The sequence below is a fragment of the Podarcis melisellensis genome (assembly GCF_964234715.1).
Source record: "Podarcis melisellensis genome assembly, chromosome: 6".
Lineage (NCBI taxonomy): Eukaryota > Metazoa > Chordata > Lepidosauria > Squamata > Lacertidae > Podarcis > Podarcis melisellensis.
This window is the reverse complement of record NC_138538.1, coordinates 56,803,774-56,827,329: the sequence shown is the minus strand read 5'-3', so window position 1 is coordinate 56,827,329 and position 23,556 is coordinate 56,803,774. Positions and strand designations below refer to the sequence as shown.

The following is a 23,556-nucleotide window of genomic DNA, read 5'->3' as shown; positions in this document are numbered from 1 at the left end:
GGGTATATTTTAAAGGTCTAACAGCCTATATCTCCATGCTTTACTTTGCTGCATATTTTGTGATTTTAACTCTCTGCTGGGGTTCTCTCACCAAAGAGTACTTGCTCCAAACTTGGATCTTAGCATCCTTTAATTTTTTCCCCCTTTTGCACCAACATTTTGGACTCTCCTTTAGAATATTGCTATGGGGACTGTCCTGATGATCTCCTGTACTTCATTTTTCCCCAATACACCACTAGAATCCTGTACAGAATATTGTAAAATGGAACAAGGTCTGATTAACTTGTCCCAGCATGTCAGCCAGAAGGTGGCAGTAGAAGGGAAGCTTTGAGAAAAGTGAATCTGACGCATAAAAGCTTAGAAATGAATTAAAACGAGGCTTCTCAGGAGCCACCTTGTCCAGCCCATAAATCCTGGATCCGACTTTATTTTCATTCTGCTGGTCTGCATATGTTATGATTGTGGTATAGAAATGGAACAATGTTTGGACAGTGGGGCTGGTGGGGCAGAAGGCAGGAAGACCAACATTAGATGGAACAGAGCCAATGACAACAGAGTTGCCTTCTGGCTGGTTGCAAGTAAGAAGGCGGGCAGGTGGGGCCTGGCTGATGGCAGACTGAGGTTGGCTGGAGCAGTGCCCCATATGGCCTAATGGAGCAATGTCTGCTGCGTTTGGGTGACAGCTTTGGAAAGGATGTAGTAGTCTTAAGAATGTCATGCTCCCATAGCAAGTGCATGTTCATAAATTTATTGATAGCATGATAACTATATTGATTACATTCTAACAATATAAGTTGCAAATAAAAATGATCAGATCATGCTGTAAACAGGGTAGAATTACCGGATCTGTGATGGACGCTACTTTTATCCCTAGCAATGAGGTGCTGCTTGAATATTAAGATGCTGATTCTATGCAAACTTCAACAGGGAGTAAAGAAACTGCAAAAAAATTGCCAAATAAGCCACGCAGGCTGTTGATTCGTGGTTTAACTGCACAATGTCCCTGAGACGTGGAGCTGGCATTGCACCTCCCCACTGGACAAGGAGATTCCTCGGTCACATGGAAGCCTTTGGGCCTCTCCAAGTGTCCTTTTTATTGTGCGTTCAGGAGAATTTGTAGTTACAGTGGTATCAGGACTGTTGCATCATGCCAATACCATTCATGCTTGCAAAAGTTTTGGGAGTAAACAAACAGCTAGGTTTCCAATCAGTGCATAGCTTCTTGCTGAAGTCATGTAACTTTTCATCCCATGCTGTGTGTGTGTGTATGTTCCACCTTCGTTCTGCTGTAGCTCAAGTGTCCCCCCCTCCAGATGGCTATAATTAGGTAACAAGTCAGTAACGCTGAGGAAGCACTGCAGAATGAAGCAGAATGAAATTTGGACGGTCCAGTATGAATCCACCTCTAATGCACTGTTAACTGCATCAACGACATGTTATATACGAAAAACACAGCACAACACCAGTTTTGTGGTTTCCTTTTGTTTTTAATCCAAGGATGAGCCATGGGCTTGGAAACTGCACACTACAGGCAGTCTCAGTCTGGCAGGACAATGGAATAATCGCTTGGCCACTTGGCATTGCACACTGACCTTTCCTGCCTGCAACATATAGAACAGATTGTTTGATCGTGTGAACTGTCTTGAAGACGTTCATTCAAGAGTTTAACCTTAACAAAAACTGTTGTGCCCCAAACTAAACTACTGGACAGTTTTCTTTTCTGCTTAGCGAGAAGCCGCCAAGCTGGGGTTCAGTCGCCTCTGCTTCTTATTGGAAAGAAGGAGAGTGACAGCAGCAGCCCACTGGGATTTAGAGAAAGGAAACACAAACTTGTGCGGCAGAAACACCTCCTTTGTAGCCGTCGCACATGCCTGCCATCTGATTCGGCTTGAACCTGGTTGTCATGGTTTTCACTAGGCAAAGCAAGAGAGCACCATGAGGATTTGGCCCAGCATACACAGTGTATACCCAACCCTGTCTTGGGATATGTAAAGCAAGCACAGTACTTAAGGGCTTTAGTGGGATTTGCAGAGGTATGTCTCAGGTCTCCTGTATCTACAGTGGGATGAGTTCAATTGTTATGAGATCCTGAACCTCTTGCATTTACGTGGGGGGGGGGGCTAATGCTGTAATTTTAACAGAAGCTTTTCAGAGGAATATATTCTCTTAATCTAGTAAGGTCAGGAAAGCTTAGAAGTGATAATGTCAGTATTATTTCAAACCTGTTAATTTAAAACCAGCAGGCATAGTCTTTCTTTCTTCCTCCCTGGTGGTGGGCGTCTAATGTGATCCAGCATTTGTATGCGCAGATCTGAAGAGGGAGGGCCCATCTTTACGTAATCTCAGAACAGCTGCCTTCACACACATGGCATTAATATAACAAATTCTTGGAGGGAAGGTTCCCTCCACCCCCAGCACATATCAAGTAGATGGACTTTGGCCTCAAAATATTGCCCTGATGGATTTTTCATAGGAGCACAACCTCGGAGATCTTCAGTAAAATTATTTCTGAGCTAGAGAGATCATCACCAGTGCCTTTCCCCCCTCTTGGTAGAAAACCTATAGCTATTGCAGAAACTTAGCCTGTTACTCCACGATGGTGATCTTTGATTGCCAGGAGGTAAATCCTGCAAGGAGCACATAACTATTTTTTTAACAAAAAATAATAATTATTTTTTAAGGCAGTGCCAGATTATCAGAAGAAAGGAAGGCCAGGAAGGTGTGTTAGAAAAGCAATTCTTCAAGAAAGTACCAGCTTCTTTAAAAGAAACACCTGCAAGACAGCGAAACATCATTAGAAGGAATCTCCTCCAAGACAGTAGCATGGTATCGCAAGTGACTTGTTCAAGGCAATAATTATTAGAGTGAGAAAAATCACAAGTTATTAAGAGAATCCCTTCAAGGCAACAGTGGATTATTGGAAGGAAACTTCTTCAGAGCTGTTCTGGATTTTTAAAAGGAGAAAAAGAATACCACTGAATTAAGATCCCTTCGTCCTGATTTCTGTTTTCGGGGGGGGGGCAAGGCTTCTGGCTGGAGTTTAAACATTCTGAATTGCCTCTTCACCTTCATTTACTCTCTCATCCTGTTTTTGGAAGGAAACTGCAATTGTATAGGTGAAGCTGCCAAGGAGCTGACACACTTAGAGAACATGACAGCTTCCAGCATGAAGTGTCCTTCCACTGGAAGAAAAGGAGTTGTCATTGCTGTGATCACTGCCATGGCTGTGATTTCCGTTTGCATAGCTCTCACCATAACCCTGACAGTCAACAGGAAATCCCCGCAAGGTACTAAACAAGAAGACCAGGGTTTGCTGGAGGCGGGGGCCAGTGAATTTCACATAAGTGCTGTGATTGCTGGGTTAGAATTCATATTGCATTTGTTATCTATACGTTGACAGGACAGGCTCTCTGTTGCAGCTATAAGCATAGAATTGTAGAGTTGGAAGGGAATCGAAGGGCCATCTAGTCCAACTAGATTGCAACTGCTTTTGGCTTAGGTTGATGCACAAGTATGCAAGCTCCCTGTTTTGCTGAACTCTTCCTCAGGCGGAAGGTTCTATGGTAAAATGTGAATGCTTACTTATTTTGAGGCCAGTTGGTTCAATGAAATGTATTACTTCAGGTCTTTTAGCCTCACAGGATATTTCTGGGGTGGATTCCATGAAATCGGTATACACAAGAGGTGGCTGGGTAGTGGGAAGGTGGGCAAACTCAGTTTTGTTTTCCCTAAGATGTGCACAGCCTCAACCCAACCCCTGTGAAACCCTCACAACCTTGCCTGATATTTTCCCTGGGCTATAGTGGAAAGCTCAGCAGCAGAGCATCCATGCCCCAGTTTCAGTCCCTGTGTATCTCCAGGTAGGGCTGGAGATGTTTCTTGTCTGAAGCCCTGACAGTCAGTGTAGACAACACAGAGCTAGATGGATCAATGTTCTGACTCTGTATCAAGCAGTTTCTTAAGTTATAACACTCCATAGGTTGAGCGTCTTTCTTCTTCAGTACTTGGAATTTGCACAGAATTTTGATTAAGGATCTTTACCCCTTTTGGGGGGGGGGGTTTAAAACGAAAGCACTTCTACATAGCAAGGAAGAAAGCGAAGCCAAGAGCTCGTAAGCCCATGAAGGGGAAGCCAAGATGTGAACTGTAACATAAGACCCCTCCTCACAGGATTTGGATACCTGATGCTAAACCAGTCAATCAATCAAATGTTTATTACAGTCAACTAACCATTAGGCAAAGTACAAAATACAAAATAATTCAAAATCACAACCTCAGCAGAACTGATTGTGAATTACTAAAGGTGACAAGTTAGTAAAATAAAAATCACAGCATGTCTGAGAGATATTACAACCTTCAGATATATTACCAACACCACCCCTCAAGGAAGATACTCAAAAGGTTCTCTAAGGTTTGACCAGAAATCCATCTGTTAATAGGATAAATTATGCTTTCTCAAACCCCTTGATAAATCTATAGTTAAAGGACACACGAGAGACCATTTCAGGCTTTAACTGGTTGCAAGGACAATTCCTATCCTTGAAAATAACTTTGGCAAATCTGATGTCTAGTTTCATGGAGGATAAAATCTTAAAACCTGCCAACAAAACTGTTCTTACGTATCGTTGGAAAATTTAGGTATGGCATACTGTACATTTGTTGCACCAATTCTGGCCCTTCTGTTAAATGTCATCTTGTTATCAGCCGTATGTATATTTATTTAGAAAGGAAATGTTGACCCTTCCCTTCTTGAAATGAATGAAATATGGTATGTTCCTTCAACACCAAAGATATGCACTAACTGGTTCTAACTACCAAGAATGACACGGGAAGTTGCGTTATTTTCTTATTTGCATAAAGCTTTTGTTTTGTGTGTGGGTTTAGTTTTTATTAGGAGTAACTAGTGCTTTTTTTTCTCGGGGGACGCAGAGGTACACATACCCCTAAACATTTTGTGAATCTCTGTACTTTTGTCCATTTACTGTATTTATTTCCCCCAATTTAAACTATAAAATGGTGATATGAGAGTACCCCTAAACATTTTTTTAGAGAAAAAAGCACTGGGAGTAACCCATGTTTATTTGTGTTCAATTTCCTGTTTATATTCTCAAGCCTTCAGTACAGGTGGAGATATGTTGGATTATTTGTTCAATCTGAGGAGAATAGACCGGAAAGATGGGTTACTGGTCAGCTGGTACCATGCTGCAAACCGGAAGAGTGAAATGGAAGAGGCATTGAAGAGTAAGACACTGTTTTCTTCTCCCAGGTTAGATCATGCCTGGCTAAAAGTACCATAATTGGGAACAAGTGCACCAGCTCGCCCCTTCAATTGTGTGGGGTTGGTGCTTTGTGAAGTGTGCATGCTGTGCGCACACCGTGTGACGTGCTGATGTCACTGACTTTGGCAGTGTTTGTTGGGAAGGGGGTGGTGGTGGTTAAAGACTTTAACTGCACATTGTGAAGGTGCTTCCACACCGACTGCTCTACAGTTGTTAGACATCATTATTTCTTTACCAGACTTACGGAGATATTGGTCTCATTTGTTGCAAGTGTTGTTCTGTACAGTTCCCAAGGAACAAACTTTCAAGTATGTACCGTAGTAGCAGGGAAGACGGCTTGAGTTTCAAGTCCAGCTGAGGGTTTTCCCTCCCTCAAATAATGCTTTTCACAGATACATCAGTGCTACGAATTCAGAGTAAGTCTGTATTCAACCACCCACATGGAGGATAAAGGGGTATATAGGCTTGCTAATGGGTGTAAGAACTTGTCAATATCCCTCAACTGACAGAAAAACATCTGCAGTTTATTTGTCAATTTATGTGCTTGAGGGGCAAGTGACAGAAGTTAACTTTAAGGGGCTCATTCTAGGTTCAAAAGTGCATTTTAATACATTCTTCTTCCAATATACCTTTTCTTTTTTTAAGGTGGGTTAACCACCATGATTTAAAAGTTCTGCTAAACTTTAACATATTAACTACACCATTCCTTACAGTTAATCAAGGCAGAGAAATCTGTAATGATAAGGGGGATAGGATGGCTCACATTGTAGCGATAAGAATGAGCAATTGATTCTAGTTGTGTGAGATAAGACAACTCCATCAACATGGAATGCTACGGTTTCCTACTGCGGTCTGTCTGAAGGGGCTTATCACCTTGTGATAATGAAACTAGAGGAATGGGCAGAAAGCTCCAGGCTGATGTAGAACTCTTCCACTTCCATTATCAGCTCAGGCACAACTTACATCAGACATCTTATCTGAAAAAATCAAGTATTTCATTGGGCCTTGGGAATCCTTCTTGAGGAAGGAACTGGAAGAGAGAGGTTTCCACTGAGTTGTCTATCAGTTAACAAGAGGAATCAAAAGAACATGGCATAAAATTGGAGGACCTCTGCACTTTCAGGAACACTGCTGTCCTGGTGATCAGAAACCAAATATATATTTATTTCAGTAGGAATTAAATATGCTGAGTGTTGGGTATTTCTTTGTGGTGTGAGCCCAATTAGTTTCTTCTTTTCTTCAGATAGCACTTTGTATATTGTTTAAATTGGAGGGAGTAGAAGCCCTTCCCGATGTTGTTTGACTTCCAATTCCCTTCAATCCCAGCCAGCATGGCCAATGGTTTGGTCCAACAAGATGTGGTCCAACAACTAAAGGCTCCCCAACTAAGCTTTAAAATAAAAAAAAGTTGATGTTCATTTATTTATTTATACATACATACATACATACATACATATATACCCCACCTTTCCCCCTGACAGGGACTTAAGGGAGCTTACAGATAAAAATAAAGGTACCCCTGCCCGTACAGGCCAGTCTTGCCAGACTCTAGGGTTGTGCGCTCATCTCACTCTATAGGCCAGGAGCCAGTGCTGTCCGCAGACACTTCCGGGTCATGTGGCCAGCGTGACAAGCTGCATCTGGCGAGCCAGCGCAGCACACAGAATGTCGTTTACCATCCCGCTGGTAAGCGGTCCCTATTTATCTACTTGCACCCGGAGGTGCTTTCAAACTGCTAGGTTGGCAGGCGCTGGGACCGAACGACGGGAGTGCACCAGCGCACCCCGCCACGGGGATTCGAACCGCCGACCATGCAATCGGCAAGTCCTAGGCACCGAGGTTTTACCCACAGCGCCACCCGCGTCCCTACAGATAAAAATAATAACCTCTAAAAACAAACACACACACAAAATCTATTAAAACTATACAAATAATAATTTATCAAGTGAGAAATTAAACTCCTTTGGTTGCTCTATCCTGGTGTCTGATTGGCCTCACTCGTAGTTGCTGTTGGGTAAGAAAAAGGACTCAGCTGACAATGAACTCTGGGTGGATATTTTTCTCATAACACCACTGAAATTTCCAGAACTCAACTGTGTTGAGTCCTCATTCAAATTAAACCCTCCTTGCAATGAGAACTCCCTGTCCCCACATAAACTGACCTGAACACTGCAATCATCACCTGACACCCTTCTTTGTGTGACACCCCCCTCCATGGGAGGTTTTGAGGATGCTATTTTTCTAGAAAAAGAGGTGCTGGAACTCACCATGAGCATCTCCCTTGTTCTCTTATAAAGACGGCCACCTGAGAGGTGCTGGAACTGAGTTCCGGGGAGCTCTGGCTGGAAAAAAAGCCCTGGAACAATATGAGAATGGGCCTTTTTGGTAGTGGCCTCCTGCTTCTGGAATGCTTTCCCCAGGTAGGCACACCTGGTGCCATCTTTATCCAGCTTTAGGAAGCAGACCAAAGTTTTTTTCTTTGCCTGGGGCTTTCAGCCCTTAATTTCATTTTGGCCTCTTTAATGTGGCTAGGACCTAGAGTCCTAACTTTTATTCATATAGGTAAGTTTTTGGGGGGTGGTTGGTTTTGTTTTTAACTGGTTTTAATGTACCACATTTTTCGCCCCATAGGATGCACTGGCCCATAGGACGCACCTAGTTTTTTGGGGGGGAAAGGAAAAAAGGAAAAAAAAATTTCCCCCAGGTGCGGGGCTGGGGCGGGGGAAGCCCGAGCTTCCCCCAACCCCAGCCCCCAGAACAGGCTGTGCGAAGCCTGAAGCTTGGGGCGTGCTGAGCTCAGCGCGCCCCAAGCTTCTGGGTGCCGGCAAGGTCTCCGCTAGCCTTGGGAGAGCTGAGTCTCCCACGGCTAGCGGATAGCTTCCGGAAGCCTGGAGAGCGAGAGGGGTCGGTGCGCACTGACGCCTCTCGCTCTCCAGGCTTCAGCGAAAGCCTGCATTCACCCCATAGGACGCACGCACATTTCCCCTTCATTTTTGGAGGGGGAAAAGTGTGTCCTATAGGGCGAAAAATACGGTAAATCACTTTGAGTTACTCCACAAGAAAAGCAACTGGCAACAGCAATAAAGAAATAATATTAATAATAAATGCACTATAAATAAATCCCTTTGCTTTATAAAATTATTGTCTGTTCTGTATCAATAATATTTGCTGCAATTATTACCTTAAAAAAATGATAAGAGAAGTGCAGCAAACAGTTTAAATATAGCACTTTTCCCACAGTTGACTGAATGCATCTAGAAGCAAGCCTTTAGACCTTGTTCCAATCCCAGACCCTAAAATCCGAAATGGTTCCTCTGGGTGAAAGCTGCCCATGCCAAACTCCCACCATATTCAAATACACTGTGCACAGAACTTTCTTCACTATGAATTCTCTCTCTCTCTCGCTCACTGTGTGTGTGTGTGTGTGTGTGTGTGTGTGTGTGTGTGTGTGTACAGGTGACGTTATGGCCTTGGAAGCTGATGTCACCGTTGAAGCACATAACACACCCAATGAGACGGACACGCCCATCATGGCCCATCCACCTGACATCTACAGTGATAACACTCTTCAGGAATGGCTGGAGGCAGTCCTTAAGTCATCCAATAAAGGTATGTTGGTTGAAAGGAGACATGCCAATTGAAGTGGATAGGGAAGGAAATTATAAGCTTCAAGCCAATGGTATTGGGTTTGTTTTTACTCAAATTGTTTCATCTGAAAAGTATAATTTTTTGTGGGGGAAAGATTATTTTATTTAATTATATTTGTTGTTGTCAGCCTTATGATCTTGCCATATGCCACATGCATGGAAATGGCTGAGACACGGTGCATAACGACCCATTTTTAATGTGGATTTGAGACTCTACACCATTAAGATCTTATACCCAGTACTTTACATTTGTGCCGAAAGCATCTCCCAGGAGGGGGAAGTAAGTTATGTATAAAAGAGGCCCTGGGTAGCTTCCCTGAGAGCAGTCCAAGCAGAGTAGGTGTATTTTGAGCTTGGATGTAGCAGCATAATTTATTACTGGGTCGAAACACCTCAAAAAGAACATTCACCCATTGAACATGGCAGGAAAACAAGGAAAAAACTTGAAATATAGAGAGTGATTTCCTTTCACGTCTGAGCAACTTGCAATCAGGAATGAAGGTTTCATTATTTATTTACTTTATAGCTTGCATTTTGTTTACCCCACTTCCTGCTCAATAATGAAGCAACTTACAGGTCACTTCCAGATGGAAACTTATTGAGCAGTTTTCACAAAATTTGTGCAGAAGTCTTATGCTGTCACCAACACGCCCCCTACCCAGTGATTATTATTATCCTACACTTTTTGTGGACTTCTATCTGTTTTTTGTTTTGTTTTGGAGGGGAGGGGAGTAGATTTGTTGCACCAGAGCTCTACTTGGTCATTGCTATTTATTGTGATGCGCCAGTTTTCTTTGTAGAAAGTTAGGAAAGTATGTTCTCAAAGGCTGCCTACCTGACTGTGGGAGAGATCCACACAAAGGGTGACTTGTGCCCACAGCAGACCTCTTCATGTGTTGCCTCCATCCATTCTAGAACAAAGCAGGGCTGGTTGAGTTTGGGGCACTAACTGAACCTGATGGATTTCACAGGAGTTTCTTCCTTTTCCAATTAGCCATCAAGCTGGATTTCAAAAGCATAAAAGCTGTTGGCCCATCTCTGGATATATTAGTAAAAACCTCCTCTCAAATGAATATCCACAGACCTGTGTGGCTAAATGCAGACATTCTGAGAGGCCCAAATGTACCTATTAATATTGCAGTCAACGCAAGCCGGTGAGTAAAATGAACTTCTATTGTATTTGTATCAGGATGTGTTTTCTATCCTTGGGTGGAGCATCTGTATCCAGAAGTACCTGTCTACAGTTCTATCACACACTAACATTCGATACATGGTAGGAGTCGAGTCGAATCAAAACCTGCGACTTTCTCCTAAGCCTCCACTTGTATAAAGCATGTGCATACAGGGGAGCCTGTGAAAAGCAGCTGGAGGAGAAGGGGACAAAGGCTGGAGAAAGAACTATGAGAGGAGAGGTGCCCTTTTCATATCCTTGGGACCCCCTTTTATATATTAACTGTGTATTTTTGTAATATTTGCTGTTTTAAGTTATCTGTTGCTTTAGTTTTCTGTATACTCCTTAGAGGGTGTGTGTGTGTGTGTGTGTGTGTGTGTGTGTATTAGAAATGGTGTAAATAAACTGTCCCATATAGTCAAATTCAGCCCCATATTTGCCCAAGAGGGGACACCTGTGGGCAAATGTAGTACAAGGTGTACTCAGTAGTCCCACTGCACTAAAATGCATTGCAAGACATCAGAAATATATGGATCAATTGCTGCAGGCAGCTTAGGAACCCAATAACCCCACAACCATCTATTCTCTGCATATGTGGCATTAATTCTCCTCTGAGGCAGACCCAACTTGATCTGCAATGGAGCCAACATTTTCCATCTGAAAAGCTTCCAAATCATCCCACAGTCTCTATAGTCTTCTTCTAGCACAAGACTTCACTGAGCCAATTTTGCAACGACACAATTATTGATAAATGCCAAGTGTCTACTTGATTGTGTCAAATGGCCAAGTTGGCTTGTGCCTTGAGACAATCTCTTAATCACCACTAAGCCAAGCAGAGTTTCCTTCTAGATTTTAGACTGTGTTTTGCAGGCTAGTAGCGTCTCAGCTTGTATTGGCAAAAGATGGCAGATCAGAGAATACAGATATCTGTAATAAGGGAAGGCTTTGGGATCAGGATTATGGGATGCTGGAAGCCAGGTATGAAGGTTACTGGGGGCAGATCAAGTCCCAGAGTCATTAGTTGCCAGAGTCATTAGAGAGGCTTCCCAAATAGGCTCTGAGTCTTGGCTATCCTTGTGTGAAGAGAAACTAGAATGGCTTTAGATGTCTGCAGTTGCAGCTATATTGTTGTTGTTTGTCCTCAGATTCCTCTCACTCATCCAGGAGAAGTTCCCAGACTGCACTCTCTCCCCAGGATGGTCAACCCTCTATTTACCTTTCTTTCCCAACAAGACCTACACACAGAAAATGGTTGAGGACATGCATAGCCTCGTAGGGAACCTGCCTCAGCGAATCACCTTCCCTATAAGAGCCGTCATGGCAAGACCAGCCTGGCCTCATTTGAGCTGGCTTCTCAGCCAGTCTGACAGGTAAGAGATTTACAGCACACTTATTGTTTATCTCCACTGCAACACAGAGAGATTAATTCAGAAATCTTGGTTTACTCACGCACTAGAAACTTGCAAACTGTATGCAATAGATCAGATTAAAACAGAACTTCTAATATTAGAATGAATTTACATATTCCCAGTCACAAAACATGCCAACCACCATTCAAAAAGTGCTGTATTGGGAACAAAGAATGCATTGCCCACAAGGTACAACACTGATCTCCCTACAGTGCAACACAAGGACACAGCCAGATTAATCGCAGCAAAATGGGAGTAGGGGGAAGAGGAAGTGGTTGCTAAGCACTCAGGATGCTTGAGGAATTTGATCTTTGGGGATTCTGATCCTAACTGCCCTGCTGGGTTACATCTCTTGGACTGATGTGCAGATTGGAACATTATTATCCTTCAGAGCTGCATCCCTGTAGGCATGTCCTACAGAATCATTTCTGTAGTGAGACATCACCTGTACTTTGGAATGCCTTGTCAGTTGATATTAAGCAGGTGTCATGACTGTATCCTTTAGATGCCTGCTGAAAATGTTTCTCTTTTGGTGGGTCAGCTTGTGATTTGGTTACATCTGTTCTTAAATTTGTGTTAGATGTTTAATTGTCTTCAGATGTTTTTAACAGTTTTTAAAATAATTATCACAGAAGTGTTTGCTGCCCTGGGCTCCTTTGGGAGCAATATAAATTTAATAAAATATATACTAATCAGACTTTTCTGAATTTTGCAGTACTGTTCTTGGCTCCCCATTACCTTCTATGCCATTTCCTCAAATCAAACCACACACCCCAAAGCCTCTCAGGTATCAAGTCAATTGCAGCCTAATCATGGATCTCCCACTTAACGTATAGTTTGGACCTTAGCACTGAATGATTTCCTGTTTAACATCCTAGACTACACAGCTTCCAAAAACCTCCTGTACCCCCCAAATGATTTCTCTTCCTAGGTACAGTCTGACTCTCTGGCAAGGGAAGACTGATCCAGTTACAGTGGGTGATCTCCTCTTTATCCGAAAGAATAGCCAACCTGAACAAATCTATTACGACCTTTTTGAACCTGTGTTAACTCAGTTCCGAGACTTGGCATGTGAGTATTAAATTTTACTTTTGAAAATGCACTAAGATACAGGCAAAATTCAAGGGTATGTAATATTTGCATATCATACAGCCACAGCCACACACACTCCTCTTCTAAGCAACCAATTCAGCAGGCTTGTAAATAGGCACTTGCCTAGTTTCCTGCACTGACTAACAACCATTTTAGACAACAAATGACTAAGGCTGACCATGGTGATGCTGGCTAGGGTTTATGGGAGCTGTAGGCCCTACCTGGCCAGGAAGAGAACCTGGGACCCTCTGCGTCCAAATCAGATGTTCTACCACTGAGCTGTGATCCTTACCTACCAGGGATGGGAACCTGTGGCCCTCTAGGTGTTGTTTGACTGCAACTCCCAACAGCCCCTGCCCGTGTGGCCACTGAGCCATCCAAGAACATATGAAGGATTTGTTTTATAGTATAAAAGTCATTTGTGTTTGTTTTCATGAACAAATATTTCAACTCCCTGTCATTTCAGTTGAGACTAAGCACCAAAAATCAGGGCAACTTCATCCAGGTCCCGCTCTTTGTTATATATCTGATATGCGCTAATCCAGCAAAGTTTCGAGTTTTTCATTTAATTCTGAGACCAGTAACATTTCCCCTCTGGGCTCATTGGCCAACTGAAGAGCTCCAGAATAGCTTTGACACAGCAGAGATTCACATTGGGCAAGGCTCTTCTTGCTTTGCAGCTTTTTCCTGCCGAGAGTCAGATCGCCAGCAGTGGTATGCTCCAGAATCTGGTTGACTTCCTTTGTTTTGCAGCTGGATTGGCAGTTTAGCGCATGGACTAGATGTTCAGGTCCAAGTGTGCTTGTTCTTGGTTCTCAGCACAACAGGGAGTTCAACGTTTCAAACACCTAGGCTGATATCACCAGATCAACTAATATGTTTAAACTCTGCTTCTTCAGTCAATGTGTACACACCAAAAACGAACCAATTCATAGTCCCTGCAGCAACTTCTACAACAAATAGTATCCTCAGCTTCTTGCCATCTGGACGGTGCTGCTGCGTAAACAGCTTGGAAATGCCATCCCATTTGGCTGAGACAACTTTCAAACTAGTGTTGGCAGAGAAGGCAGACGTGACACACAATAACATGACAAATGAATGAAGTTGAACTAAACTCATTCTCAGACTGTGGATGTGGACACTCTGAGGACATGGCTGGAGCATCACCATGGGTTTGTACATTGCAAAATTCAGTAGCTTTAGACATTTCTTTAAACTGTCCCATTTTAGCTGATGGTTAAGGTTTAGAAGAAAATAAACAATTTTATATTCTCTATCACAAATTGTGCTCAATTCACTTTCACACTGTTTACCTGTTTTTATCTTCTTTCTGGACCTTAAAGTACTAGGAACTTGATTTCTTTAAATTTAATCCCAAGGTACTGAATTCTGTATTTGACCTCAGCTTCCATGCTTGCATAATGTGAATGCAGAACCCTGACATACATGTGCAGCAAAGCAAGAAAACCCTAGAAGCAGGCTGAGTTTGGCAGACATCAGTGGTTCTTGTGCTACCCATACCATGTGATCTCATGTACAAGAAAGAGATCTACTGCAGTTCTCAGCTCTGCTGCTGAAGCATGTAAACCAATCCTTAACCAGAGTTAACAGCCTCACTGATATACCATCCATGTTATGGGCAGCTTCAGAACCCAGGAATATATGTTATGTGCTTAACAGTGTCAGCGCTAAACCCTACGGAGCATGAAATGAGAATTTGTTAACATGCACATATATAATTATAAAATGGAGGCATGCCACCATAGCCTCCAATAGCACCTGAGCAGTTTGTGCCCAACAAATGCAAACTCAGGAGCTTTTAAATTTTTAAATATTCTTTTATTGAGAGAAATGTCAATAAAGTCCCACAGCTCTGTCAGAAAGATTCAAAACCAGAACTGGCAAACTTTACTACAAAAGAGTAAGAGAATATACCCACCTAGTAAAACAGAAGATGAGGTACTTGGTTTATGGATCAAATAATAGATTATTCATCCTCCTTCATTCCAAGTACTAGAAGGGCAAGTATGAATGATTTTTTACATAAGAAGGACAGCACCGCCAGGGCAAAATAATTTAATCTCCCTCAGGCTCAGACTGATGATAAAAAAACTTCCAACATTCAAGAAAGACACATTGATACTAAATAATTGTTAAAGAAAAGCTAACATGTGACATGATTTAATATTGTGCTGATTTTGTGCAATGTGCACTGTAGGTAGTTAAGAATGCCCTCCACCAATTCAAAAATTAGTTTGTAGATTCTTCCAATGAAGAACAATTGTCGCAATGAATTTGTTTTGTGAAGCTCATTAAAAAGCACTTTAAAAAACATTTCACCTCTATATGAAAATTCATTTTTAAGCTACTGATTTTTCAGTTGAAAGTTGTTCTCCCACCTAGTGTTCTGGACACAGAAAGAAACAGTCCATTTTCAAGTTTTTCTTGACATCACATTTCTCTGCCAATCAAATATATACAAGGCTTCAACAGAAGCCAACACAGGTGCAATTAAGGACATGTAAAACCCAGGACAGATCAGAACAAATTGCTTCCTGAAGTGCAAACATGATTGCTAAGTTACTGATCATTAAATCCTACTGCATAAAAATCTTCATTCTGATCATAAGCCAATAAAAGTGACTTCCCTCCACAAGTGAGGGCTGTGCAATTTGTGCATTTGAATAAACCTGTTTCTTTCCTCTCCTTTTATCACATACATTGAGCCGTCATTTCAATATTTACAACGATGCTCATTGTCAGACAAAGATGACTGGTTTCTGTACAACTAAAGATTCTGAAGCCCAACCGAGAGATTATCTTTGTTTTTCTGAAGGAACTGTTCACAGGCTTGAAAGGTGGAATGGAAGCTTGAAGAGAGGCCAGCAATGTTAGTTGTAATGTAGGCCAAAACACCTGAAGTGGCCTGGTGGTAATATGACACCTAGAAACAAAAACAAAAAAGCATCTTATCAATTAGTTCCTGGGAAGGCTTCAGTTTACTGACCCCAAACTAAGAATGGATTTCCCTCCTCAATGTAATAGTTGACAGCAATGCCAGAGGACCTTTGGCTCCTTGAACTCAGTTCTAATTCCTAACTTGCACAAGACACTGGTTTATTCAAAGGAATGCAAAGCAGCAGCAGGCTTCAAGGTACAATGCAAAGGCAGCAAACAAAGAACTAGTTAGTGTACATCTGTGGGTGCATGTATCAGGAGAAGACACCATGTGGATTTTCTGCCTTAAGTATCAGAACATCTTGAGCCATCTCTGGAAATGATTGCAAGAATCTTGGAATAGCAACCCATAAACTCAATCCAAACCATTGCACTGGTGGTGCTTCTCCTTTTGTTTTTAGGGTTTGTGCCCATTTTAAATCACAAAAACCTACAGCCAGAAAAACCTTGGAGCTAGAAATGGGCAGAGGCTAAAAGCTGGCACACACCCGCAGTTCCCTGACTTCTTTTTCCACACAACCATTCCCAAATACATTGGTATATGTGATTGCATAGAGAAAAGTGTTGTGTTAACCAATGGTACATAAAAGGAATTCACAGCAAGTTATTTGCTATGTCTCAATATTTCACAAACAGCATCTATTCTAACATCAGGGGGGAAAAGATTTGTGGCACTTTATAAAGGTAATCTGGTACACAAAGCTACTCTCAGAAAAAACAGGGTGAACTCATGCTATAAAATACATCCCTGGGAACTGAACCAATTTTGAGGACAGAGGCTCATAGCCTCCAGCCTCCACTATTTCTGAGTTGCTTTAACCCTAGTGTCCGATGGTTTCTTAAATTGGGCAGATTACAGTTAGCGCTGACTTCCAAACTATGAGTTTAGAAACCATTGTTTGGAATTTAGCACTAACCATGGTTTGTCCCTAGTTGGAAATAATGGCAAATTATTATTATTATTATTATTATTATTATTACTACTACTATTACTATTACTATTAATTAAATTTGCATACCACCTTTCATCTGGAGATCACAGGGCAGTTTACAACTTACAAATACAAAACGAGAACACAAAATGCATAATAAAAAACAAAAACAAACCAATAACCCCATTCCCCACAAACACATTTAATCAGGCAATAGCCTGGTTATACAGTGGTGCCCCGCAAGACGAATGCCTCGCAAGACGGAAAACTCGCTAGACGAAAGGGTTTTCCGTTTTTTGAGCTGCTTCGCAAGACGAATTTCCCTATGGTCTTGCTTCGCAAGACGAAAACGTCTTGCAAGTTTGTTTCCTTTTTCTTAACACCATTAATACAGTTGCGACTTGACTTTGAGGAGCAACTCATAGAACGCAGTGTACATAGTAGCCTTTTTTGAGGTTTTTAAAGACTTTGGTGATTTTTGAAGCTTTTCCAAAACTTCTTTTGCAGCCATTTGGTAAGTTAAGCTTTTAAAACTTTTTTTTGGGGGGGGGTTGGATTTTGGGTTGGGGTGTTTGGAATTCAAGGACTTGGTGTTGGGGAGGGGTTTGCAAGAATCTGGAAACTTGTGTTTTTTTTCTGCATTTTTATGATTTTCTGTGACCATTGGGCCACTCTGCTGTTTTTTAAAAAAAATTCTGGATTTGAATTTCTGTGTGCTGGGTGGCTGGGGGAACAGTTGGGGAGGGGTTTGCAAGAATCTGGAAGCTTGTGATTTTTTTCCTGCATTTTTATGATTTTCTGTGACCATTGGGCCACTCTGCTGTTTTTTAAAAAAATTTCTGGGTTTGAATTTTGAAATGCTCTTTACAGCATGTGTGACTTTAAAGAGCACTTAATAAACTCTTGTTGTACCAAATTTGGCTTTGTTTGGACTTTTTTTGACCATAGGAACGCATTAATTGATTTTCAATGCATTCCTATGGGATTTCGTGCTTCGCAAGACGAAAAATTCGCTAGACGAAAAAATTCGTGGAACGAATTAATTTCGTCTTGCGAGGCACCACTGTAGAGAAAAGTTTTCACCTGGTGCTCAAAACCAGGAAATGGAGCAGAATCCTTGCATAAGTAGGGAAAGGGGATCCATGGGACATTCCCCATAATCCATGTCCAAACTGAGCCACTATCACTCATTCCTCTGCTGCACTCTTAGAAAGCTAAATGCCTACCTTGGTGAGCTCATCTGTTTCCTGCCAAATACAGAAGCCAGAACACAAGGTCTCCCCACGGGTATACTCTGGCTTTGCTGGATGTGTTGGCAGTGTGACAGATCTGAATGCTACAACATATGGATCACTGGAAAGAAAGGAAACCCAGTTAGAACAAGTGCACTGAACTTTTCCCTCTCTGCTTTGACGTTCACCATGCCCATAACAACCCCCAAAGAAATCTTGTTCCGCTTACTCAATAGGCTGAACCTGCCCTGAGCTAGCCTAGTTCTTGCCTTTAGCTTTTGTTCAAAACTGGTGAAATGAAGTTTGCAGAAGGCCACCTGGGCACTGGTCTCTTTACAGATGTGTGTGCACCATATCTGAAGCAGAACAGACGCCCTAGAAGTTGCAGTGAAGAGGAGATGTTTGGCAACATACCCTTTGCTGCAAGGCTTCCTTTGTGACACAAGGATGACGAAGTCCTGAGGCTTGTTTTCCTCACTCATAGTATGGCTAACAACATGATAGATCATGTCCTCTTTATCAACTTGTTGGACAAGTTCAGAACTCCTGCAAAAAGGGAAATCAGAAGGTGAACAATTGGAGATGACAATTGCCCTTTCGCAACTGGCTGGCCGCTGTGTGATACAAGATGCTGAACTTTGACCAGGAGAACCTTATCTTAGGTTTTTATATTTGTGCAACCACAACAATAAAGAGCAACTAGAGCTAATTGGATAACTTTTGGGAGTGATCAAAGTTGTGAGGGCATAAAGCAGGCGGCCTGGTACTGTTTCTACTATCATTGGTAGAGTGGCTCAATAATCTCAGATCTGAGTTATGCTGAGATTCTACATGAGCACAGAAAAGAATGTGCACAGAATCTACTGTTCCAAGAATCTCAGCTTCTGGGTTTGTTTTTAACTACATGAGAACAAAGATCTCAAAATATGAAAATGGGAATTGGGGATACCATCCCTAACTAAAAAGCAATTGTTAACCACCAAAGTACTTACGCATAATGATTGTCCCATTCGTGCCTGTGTCGCAGGTCCGAGAGCAGCAGAAAGGCCTGCATGGCATCAATGCAGATGGTCATCTCTATTCGGATAGAGAGGAATTTGTCCTCTTCCAGTGTGTACATCTTGACCTTAGAGAGCGAAGGCAGGGGTGATTAAAACCACAAAAATGGCACCTCCAACAAAAAATATCTACGTTCCAGTTCAATGCAAATGTAGCCCAACATGTTTCATTGTATGCATACTTTATGAGGACAAAAATAATAGTGCTTGCAGTCTGAAAACCATGATTCCTCCCACAACAAAGATAAACTGGGATGAGATGCTTGGATACTTGACTACATGTTTTGCATTTGAGACTGAACAGTTGCTTGAGGATGGGGTCAGCTACCTTGTCTCTTTCGGAAGTAAGCACCCAGTTGGCCTTTGCTACTAATGTCTTCAGTGCAGTGACATTGTTGTAACTCAGGTAAACCTGCATTTTAAAAACACACAAGGAAATAGCCCATCAAAAATAGCTTCTAATTGTAATGTGTCCAGCACCAGCATGACCTTGTCCCATTTCTTCCTCTCACTGTTCCTCTTATCTTTATTAAATTACACACTGGTGGGCAGGGACTGCTGTGAATTTATCTCTATTATTGTAAAGTATTGAGGGTCCTAGTAGATGTCGCTTGCTCTAGAAATAAAAGACAGTAATGGGGACTTCATTCCACTTTAAAACTTTGCCTTATATGCTCTTTCTGACACGGCGTTCCATGATCCCAGAGATTTCACAATTCTGAAGTCTTGGGATTTTTTAGCAGAATTAGCCAGACTTTATATAATTTATTTAGAAGTTGCAGGGAGTCGAGTGCTAGGAGTCAGTGAGGACTCTGTGATAATAAAGCTTACAACAATAAATACATCTTCCTCTTCCATTTCCAATTGCTCCCCCATCCACCCTGGTAAATGGCCCCTATACTTCATGGAACCTCTTTTATACCATCTAGTATCACCAAGTTCCTGTCAAAATATTCACAACTTCAAACAAAACTTCCTTCCACAAGAAGATTGTAAAGGGTCCTCCTCTTTCCCACCCCTTAACTTGCATAATATATTACGGCAAGAGAGTCTGATTTACTTTCCATCATGTGTATTTCTTTGTTGAGGAATGGGGCAATTCTAGAGGTGCCAAATATTGTTCACACTTTGATAACGAAATACATCTTAGCAACTCTCTCCACTGTTCTTAAACTTATTCACTGGCTCCTAGTTGGTTTTCAGGCCTAATTCACTGCTGGTTTTAACTTTTAAAGCTTATTTGGCAGTCTTGCGCAACAAACCTGCTTCTCTCCAAAATTGGGACTGTTTTTGAGACAAGGCAAGTGATGGAAAAATAATGTAATGTCCTCACAAACAAATCAGAATGAATACTGAACTGAATAAATAGCTAACTTTGCCTAACCACCGCCCAAACTTTGTTAAGCATTCATCATAATTTGTTTTGAGCAGTCATTTTGAAGTGACTTAGGATAAGGACATTCTAAATAATAGTCCATCTCCTTAAACACCTAGGCAGATTTTCAATCATCACCAGAAGCTCTGCTTTGAGTGCCACCACCTTTGGAAGCAAGCTAGGAGGGCAATAAGCTGAAGGCCTTCCATCAGTGGTATGGAATTCCTTCCCAGCAAGGCCCAAAATAGCCTTCTGAAGGTATTAAGAAGTTTATGAAAGCCTTTGCGGGGAAGAGAAAGAGTGTTTACATGGAATGTGATGATATTTTCTTGCGTTTATTCTGTTTTACTTTTCTCTTGCATCAGCTGCCTAAGAGACTGGCTGTCAGACTGAAGGAGGTATAAGTAAATATTTTAAGCAAACAAAAAGTAAGCCATGGGTTTAACAAATCAAATCCTCTAACTTTAATCACCAGCCAAGGTTTCAGTGGGTTTTGTCCTGATTGCATAGCAACAGACACATGTCCGCTTCTAAATATCTAATTTCCCAAGGTACAGGCAAAATGTCATGTCTGGCTGAAAAGCCAATATAGAAGCTACCTGGAGGCCAGCTTGCGTTCTGAGACAACAGCATGGAGTCTCCTTCCTGGAGAAAATGGCTACTAGTTGCGAGGGCTATGTTACCTCCAATATCAGAGGCAGTATGACTCTGAATGCCATTTCCAATGAATCACAAGTGGGGACGACGCTACTGCACTGACATCCTGCTTTTGGCTTCCCCAAAACACCTGTTTAGCCACAGGATGCTGTACTAGATGGGCTTGATCCAGCAGGGCTCTCCTACCGTTCTAAACCAGCACACAAAGCTTCTAACTTTATCTTTGCTCATGAGTAGCATTTCTCGTTCCCTCCCACAAGAGAGCCCTTATTCCTTAAGACATCTGAGGCACAAACAAGTTCCATGGCAGGTACGGTTAAGTTTTTGGGGCCTGAGGGCAGCAGTCCCCCTTGGTCAACCTCAGATAACGAGTATGTCCAAAAATGGGCACCTCCCATTGGCACACCCACACAGATGGGACTCACAACACACACCCCAAGCTGATTTGTGCAGATCAACTGATGGAGGAAGGGGTTATTGTCCACTCTCCACCCATCAAATGAACTTTCTGATAATTAACGATTTTTGTTAGGGAGGGCAGGACTTTTGTTGGGGAGGCATAACCGATGTGATTGGTCAGTTAAGTATGTCTATTGTTTTACTTGATCAGGGGCGGGGAGCTGCCCCCATGCTGTCTACTGTACAAAGGTAAAATTCATATTTGTTGCTCTGTGCTTTTAGCACCACCCACCACTGGCATGTGGCCCCTGGAAGGCTGCTCCACGGGGAATGTGGCCCTCCTTGCTTTGGAGGAGTCTAAAGGCCCCCTGAAATGCAGGTGTTAGCAACTTGTGGAGCACCAAGCAACCTCCATGCTTATTTTACCTTATTGCTTTGATCCCAAGGCACAGACAAAGGTACTTCTGTATGCTTGCAGGAAAAGACGTATTTTCTGCAGAAAGGAAAAGAATGCATCGGTTACGCTGAATGTTGACTGTCAACAAAAGGTAATTAAAAAACGCTCTTCATAAAATTGGCACTAGAAAGGAAATGGCAAGTATGCTTTGAACGTGACCTTCCAAAGATATTATCTAAAAGAAATAGGTTGTCTTGTTTTTACATTGTCTTGTTTTTAAGCATAGCTTTTAAATTAGCCACCAGACTGAATCCAAGTATGTGCAGAGGAAGGGAGAATAAATCTTTTGGTTCAACAGAGACTCACTGGGCAAGATAGCTATATGGTCATCACAGCATCATAGAAATGATCAAGGTTAAATACTCTTAGGGAAATCTGCATAGGGTACAGAGGCGGGAGTCATTCATTTTCAGCCGGATCAGATTGGCATGTTACCAGATCTGGGCCCTCAATTTCCACGTATGATTAGAATCACATGAGGAAGAGCAGGAAGGGTGTCTGGCCCACAAAGCGTGGCATGCCCACTTTTCTCTGCACACTGGGAGAGCAAACAGACTGCAGCAGGAGCCTGTTGCACTCACGGTGCCTCCCTGCATGATCAGGACTCTAAATTGCACAGGAAGCCTCCACAGTAAGTTCCTGCACCTGGAGGACAGCAAGGGCAGGCACAGGGACACACAGAGGAGTTCAGCCCCACTTTTCTCATCATATGAGGGGGAGACTACCTGAATGTTAATCGAGGCACTCTAGAGCAAGCTAGTTACACAAGATAGTAGTGTCAACATCTCTCTCTTTTTGTACACAGAGTATTATTCCTTATTATTAGTCCTTTTAATTCATATAGTTCTCCTTACAAAACTTCTTGCAACCCTACAAGCGATGTCCATTGATTACAATTGTCTTTCAAATATATCATAAATTTCTTCCAGTCTTTCAGGAAAGTCTGGTCTTGCTGGTTCCAAATTTTCCCAGTTAATTTTGCCAACTAGGCATAGTCCAACAGTTTCATCTGCCACTCTCCTTTTGTTGGGTAGTTCTTCTTGCTTCCATCGCTGGGCTAATAGTATTCTTGCTGCAGCAAGAATCCTTTTCCTAATTATTCTCAGACACGTCAAAAGGGACCAAATCAAAGACTGGTAAATACTCCCCAGCTGAGAGCAAGTATGAGATTATAGATATATTAGGGAACACTGTGCTAGTTTGTGGGATACCTTTTATCTCTCATGTGGGGCACATTGTGTATTCAAGGTATAGTTTTGGGTTTGTTTTTCAGTTAAGTGAATTCCTTTGCTTGCAATCATTTTTGGCAAAATCTGTCTTGGTTCATTCTGGCCTTTTGCTGGTGCTAGGGAGTGAAGGCAGGCAAACACCTGGAGAAAATCACATTCAGGTTCGCTCTAACACACCACAATCACATCTATTGACTTCTTTCATATGTGGATCAAGAGGCCCACTTGCGAATAACTACTTATGCAACTTCCTGCCACGTCCCCCAACACAGAGTGCCCTAGATTCCTTTTCCCTAGTTGCAGGGTTAAAGTCAGAAGTATCACCTAATTGCACTAACATAAAACCTTGCACAGGATACAGCATCTCTCAAATTTAGACGCTGCTCTTAAATTTGGGTCTATTTTCAGAGAGAATTTGCTGCACACAGGTGAAATGTAATGGGATTTAAGGTAGGGGCTCGAGGAAATGGAAACTGGTTAGTATGGTGTGCGTGACTCAGCTTGGTAGAGTGCATTTCTGCTATAGAACCAGCAGCAGCCTTGGACTCAAGTGACAGAAAAATTGCTTAGTGCTAACAGCAGGGCACTGACAGTCACAAGATGCTCTTGTTCTTTGCTCAACTGTATCACTCCCATACAATCTCATTATCAGGACCTAAGA

At 42.2% G+C, this 23,556-nt stretch overlaps 2 protein-coding genes across 3 annotated transcripts in view; one reads left to right on the top strand and one right to left on the bottom strand.

Annotated features, from left to right (window-relative positions):
* The first annotated feature begins 5,105 nt into the window (after window positions 1-5,105).
* On the top strand, window positions 5,106-14,283 carry FAM151A (family with sequence similarity 151 member A). The gene is made up of 6 exons (XM_081915887.1): window positions 5,106-5,241; window positions 8,736-8,888; window positions 9,921-10,080; window positions 11,243-11,467; window positions 12,438-12,577; window positions 13,065-14,283. Exons 1-6 carry the CDS (start codon window positions 5,133-5,135, stop codon window positions 13,136-13,138), a joined length of 861 nt encoding a protein of 286 aa, XP_081772013.1. The 5' UTR covers window positions 5,106-5,132; the 3' UTR covers window positions 13,139-14,283.
* A 132-nt stretch (window positions 14,284-14,415) lies between these two features.
* ACOT11 (acyl-CoA thioesterase 11) overlaps window positions 14,416-23,556 on the bottom strand; it is a 59,348-nt gene continuing 50,207 nt past the window's right edge. For both annotated transcript variants that reach the window (XM_081915798.1, XM_081915799.1), the window contains 6 exons: window positions 21,636-21,702; window positions 19,107-19,190; window positions 18,713-18,846; window positions 18,135-18,266; window positions 17,715-17,841; window positions 14,416-15,542 (listed from right to left, as the gene is read on the bottom strand). In XM_081915798.1, the coding sequence (XP_081771924.1) occupies window positions 15,387-15,542; window positions 17,715-17,841; window positions 18,135-18,266; window positions 18,713-18,846; window positions 19,107-19,190; window positions 21,636-21,702 (700 nt within the window). In that variant the 3' untranslated portion in view covers window positions 14,416-15,386. The remainder of the gene's footprint in view (window positions 15,543-17,714; window positions 17,842-18,134; window positions 18,267-18,712; window positions 18,847-19,106; window positions 19,191-21,635; window positions 21,703-23,556) is intronic.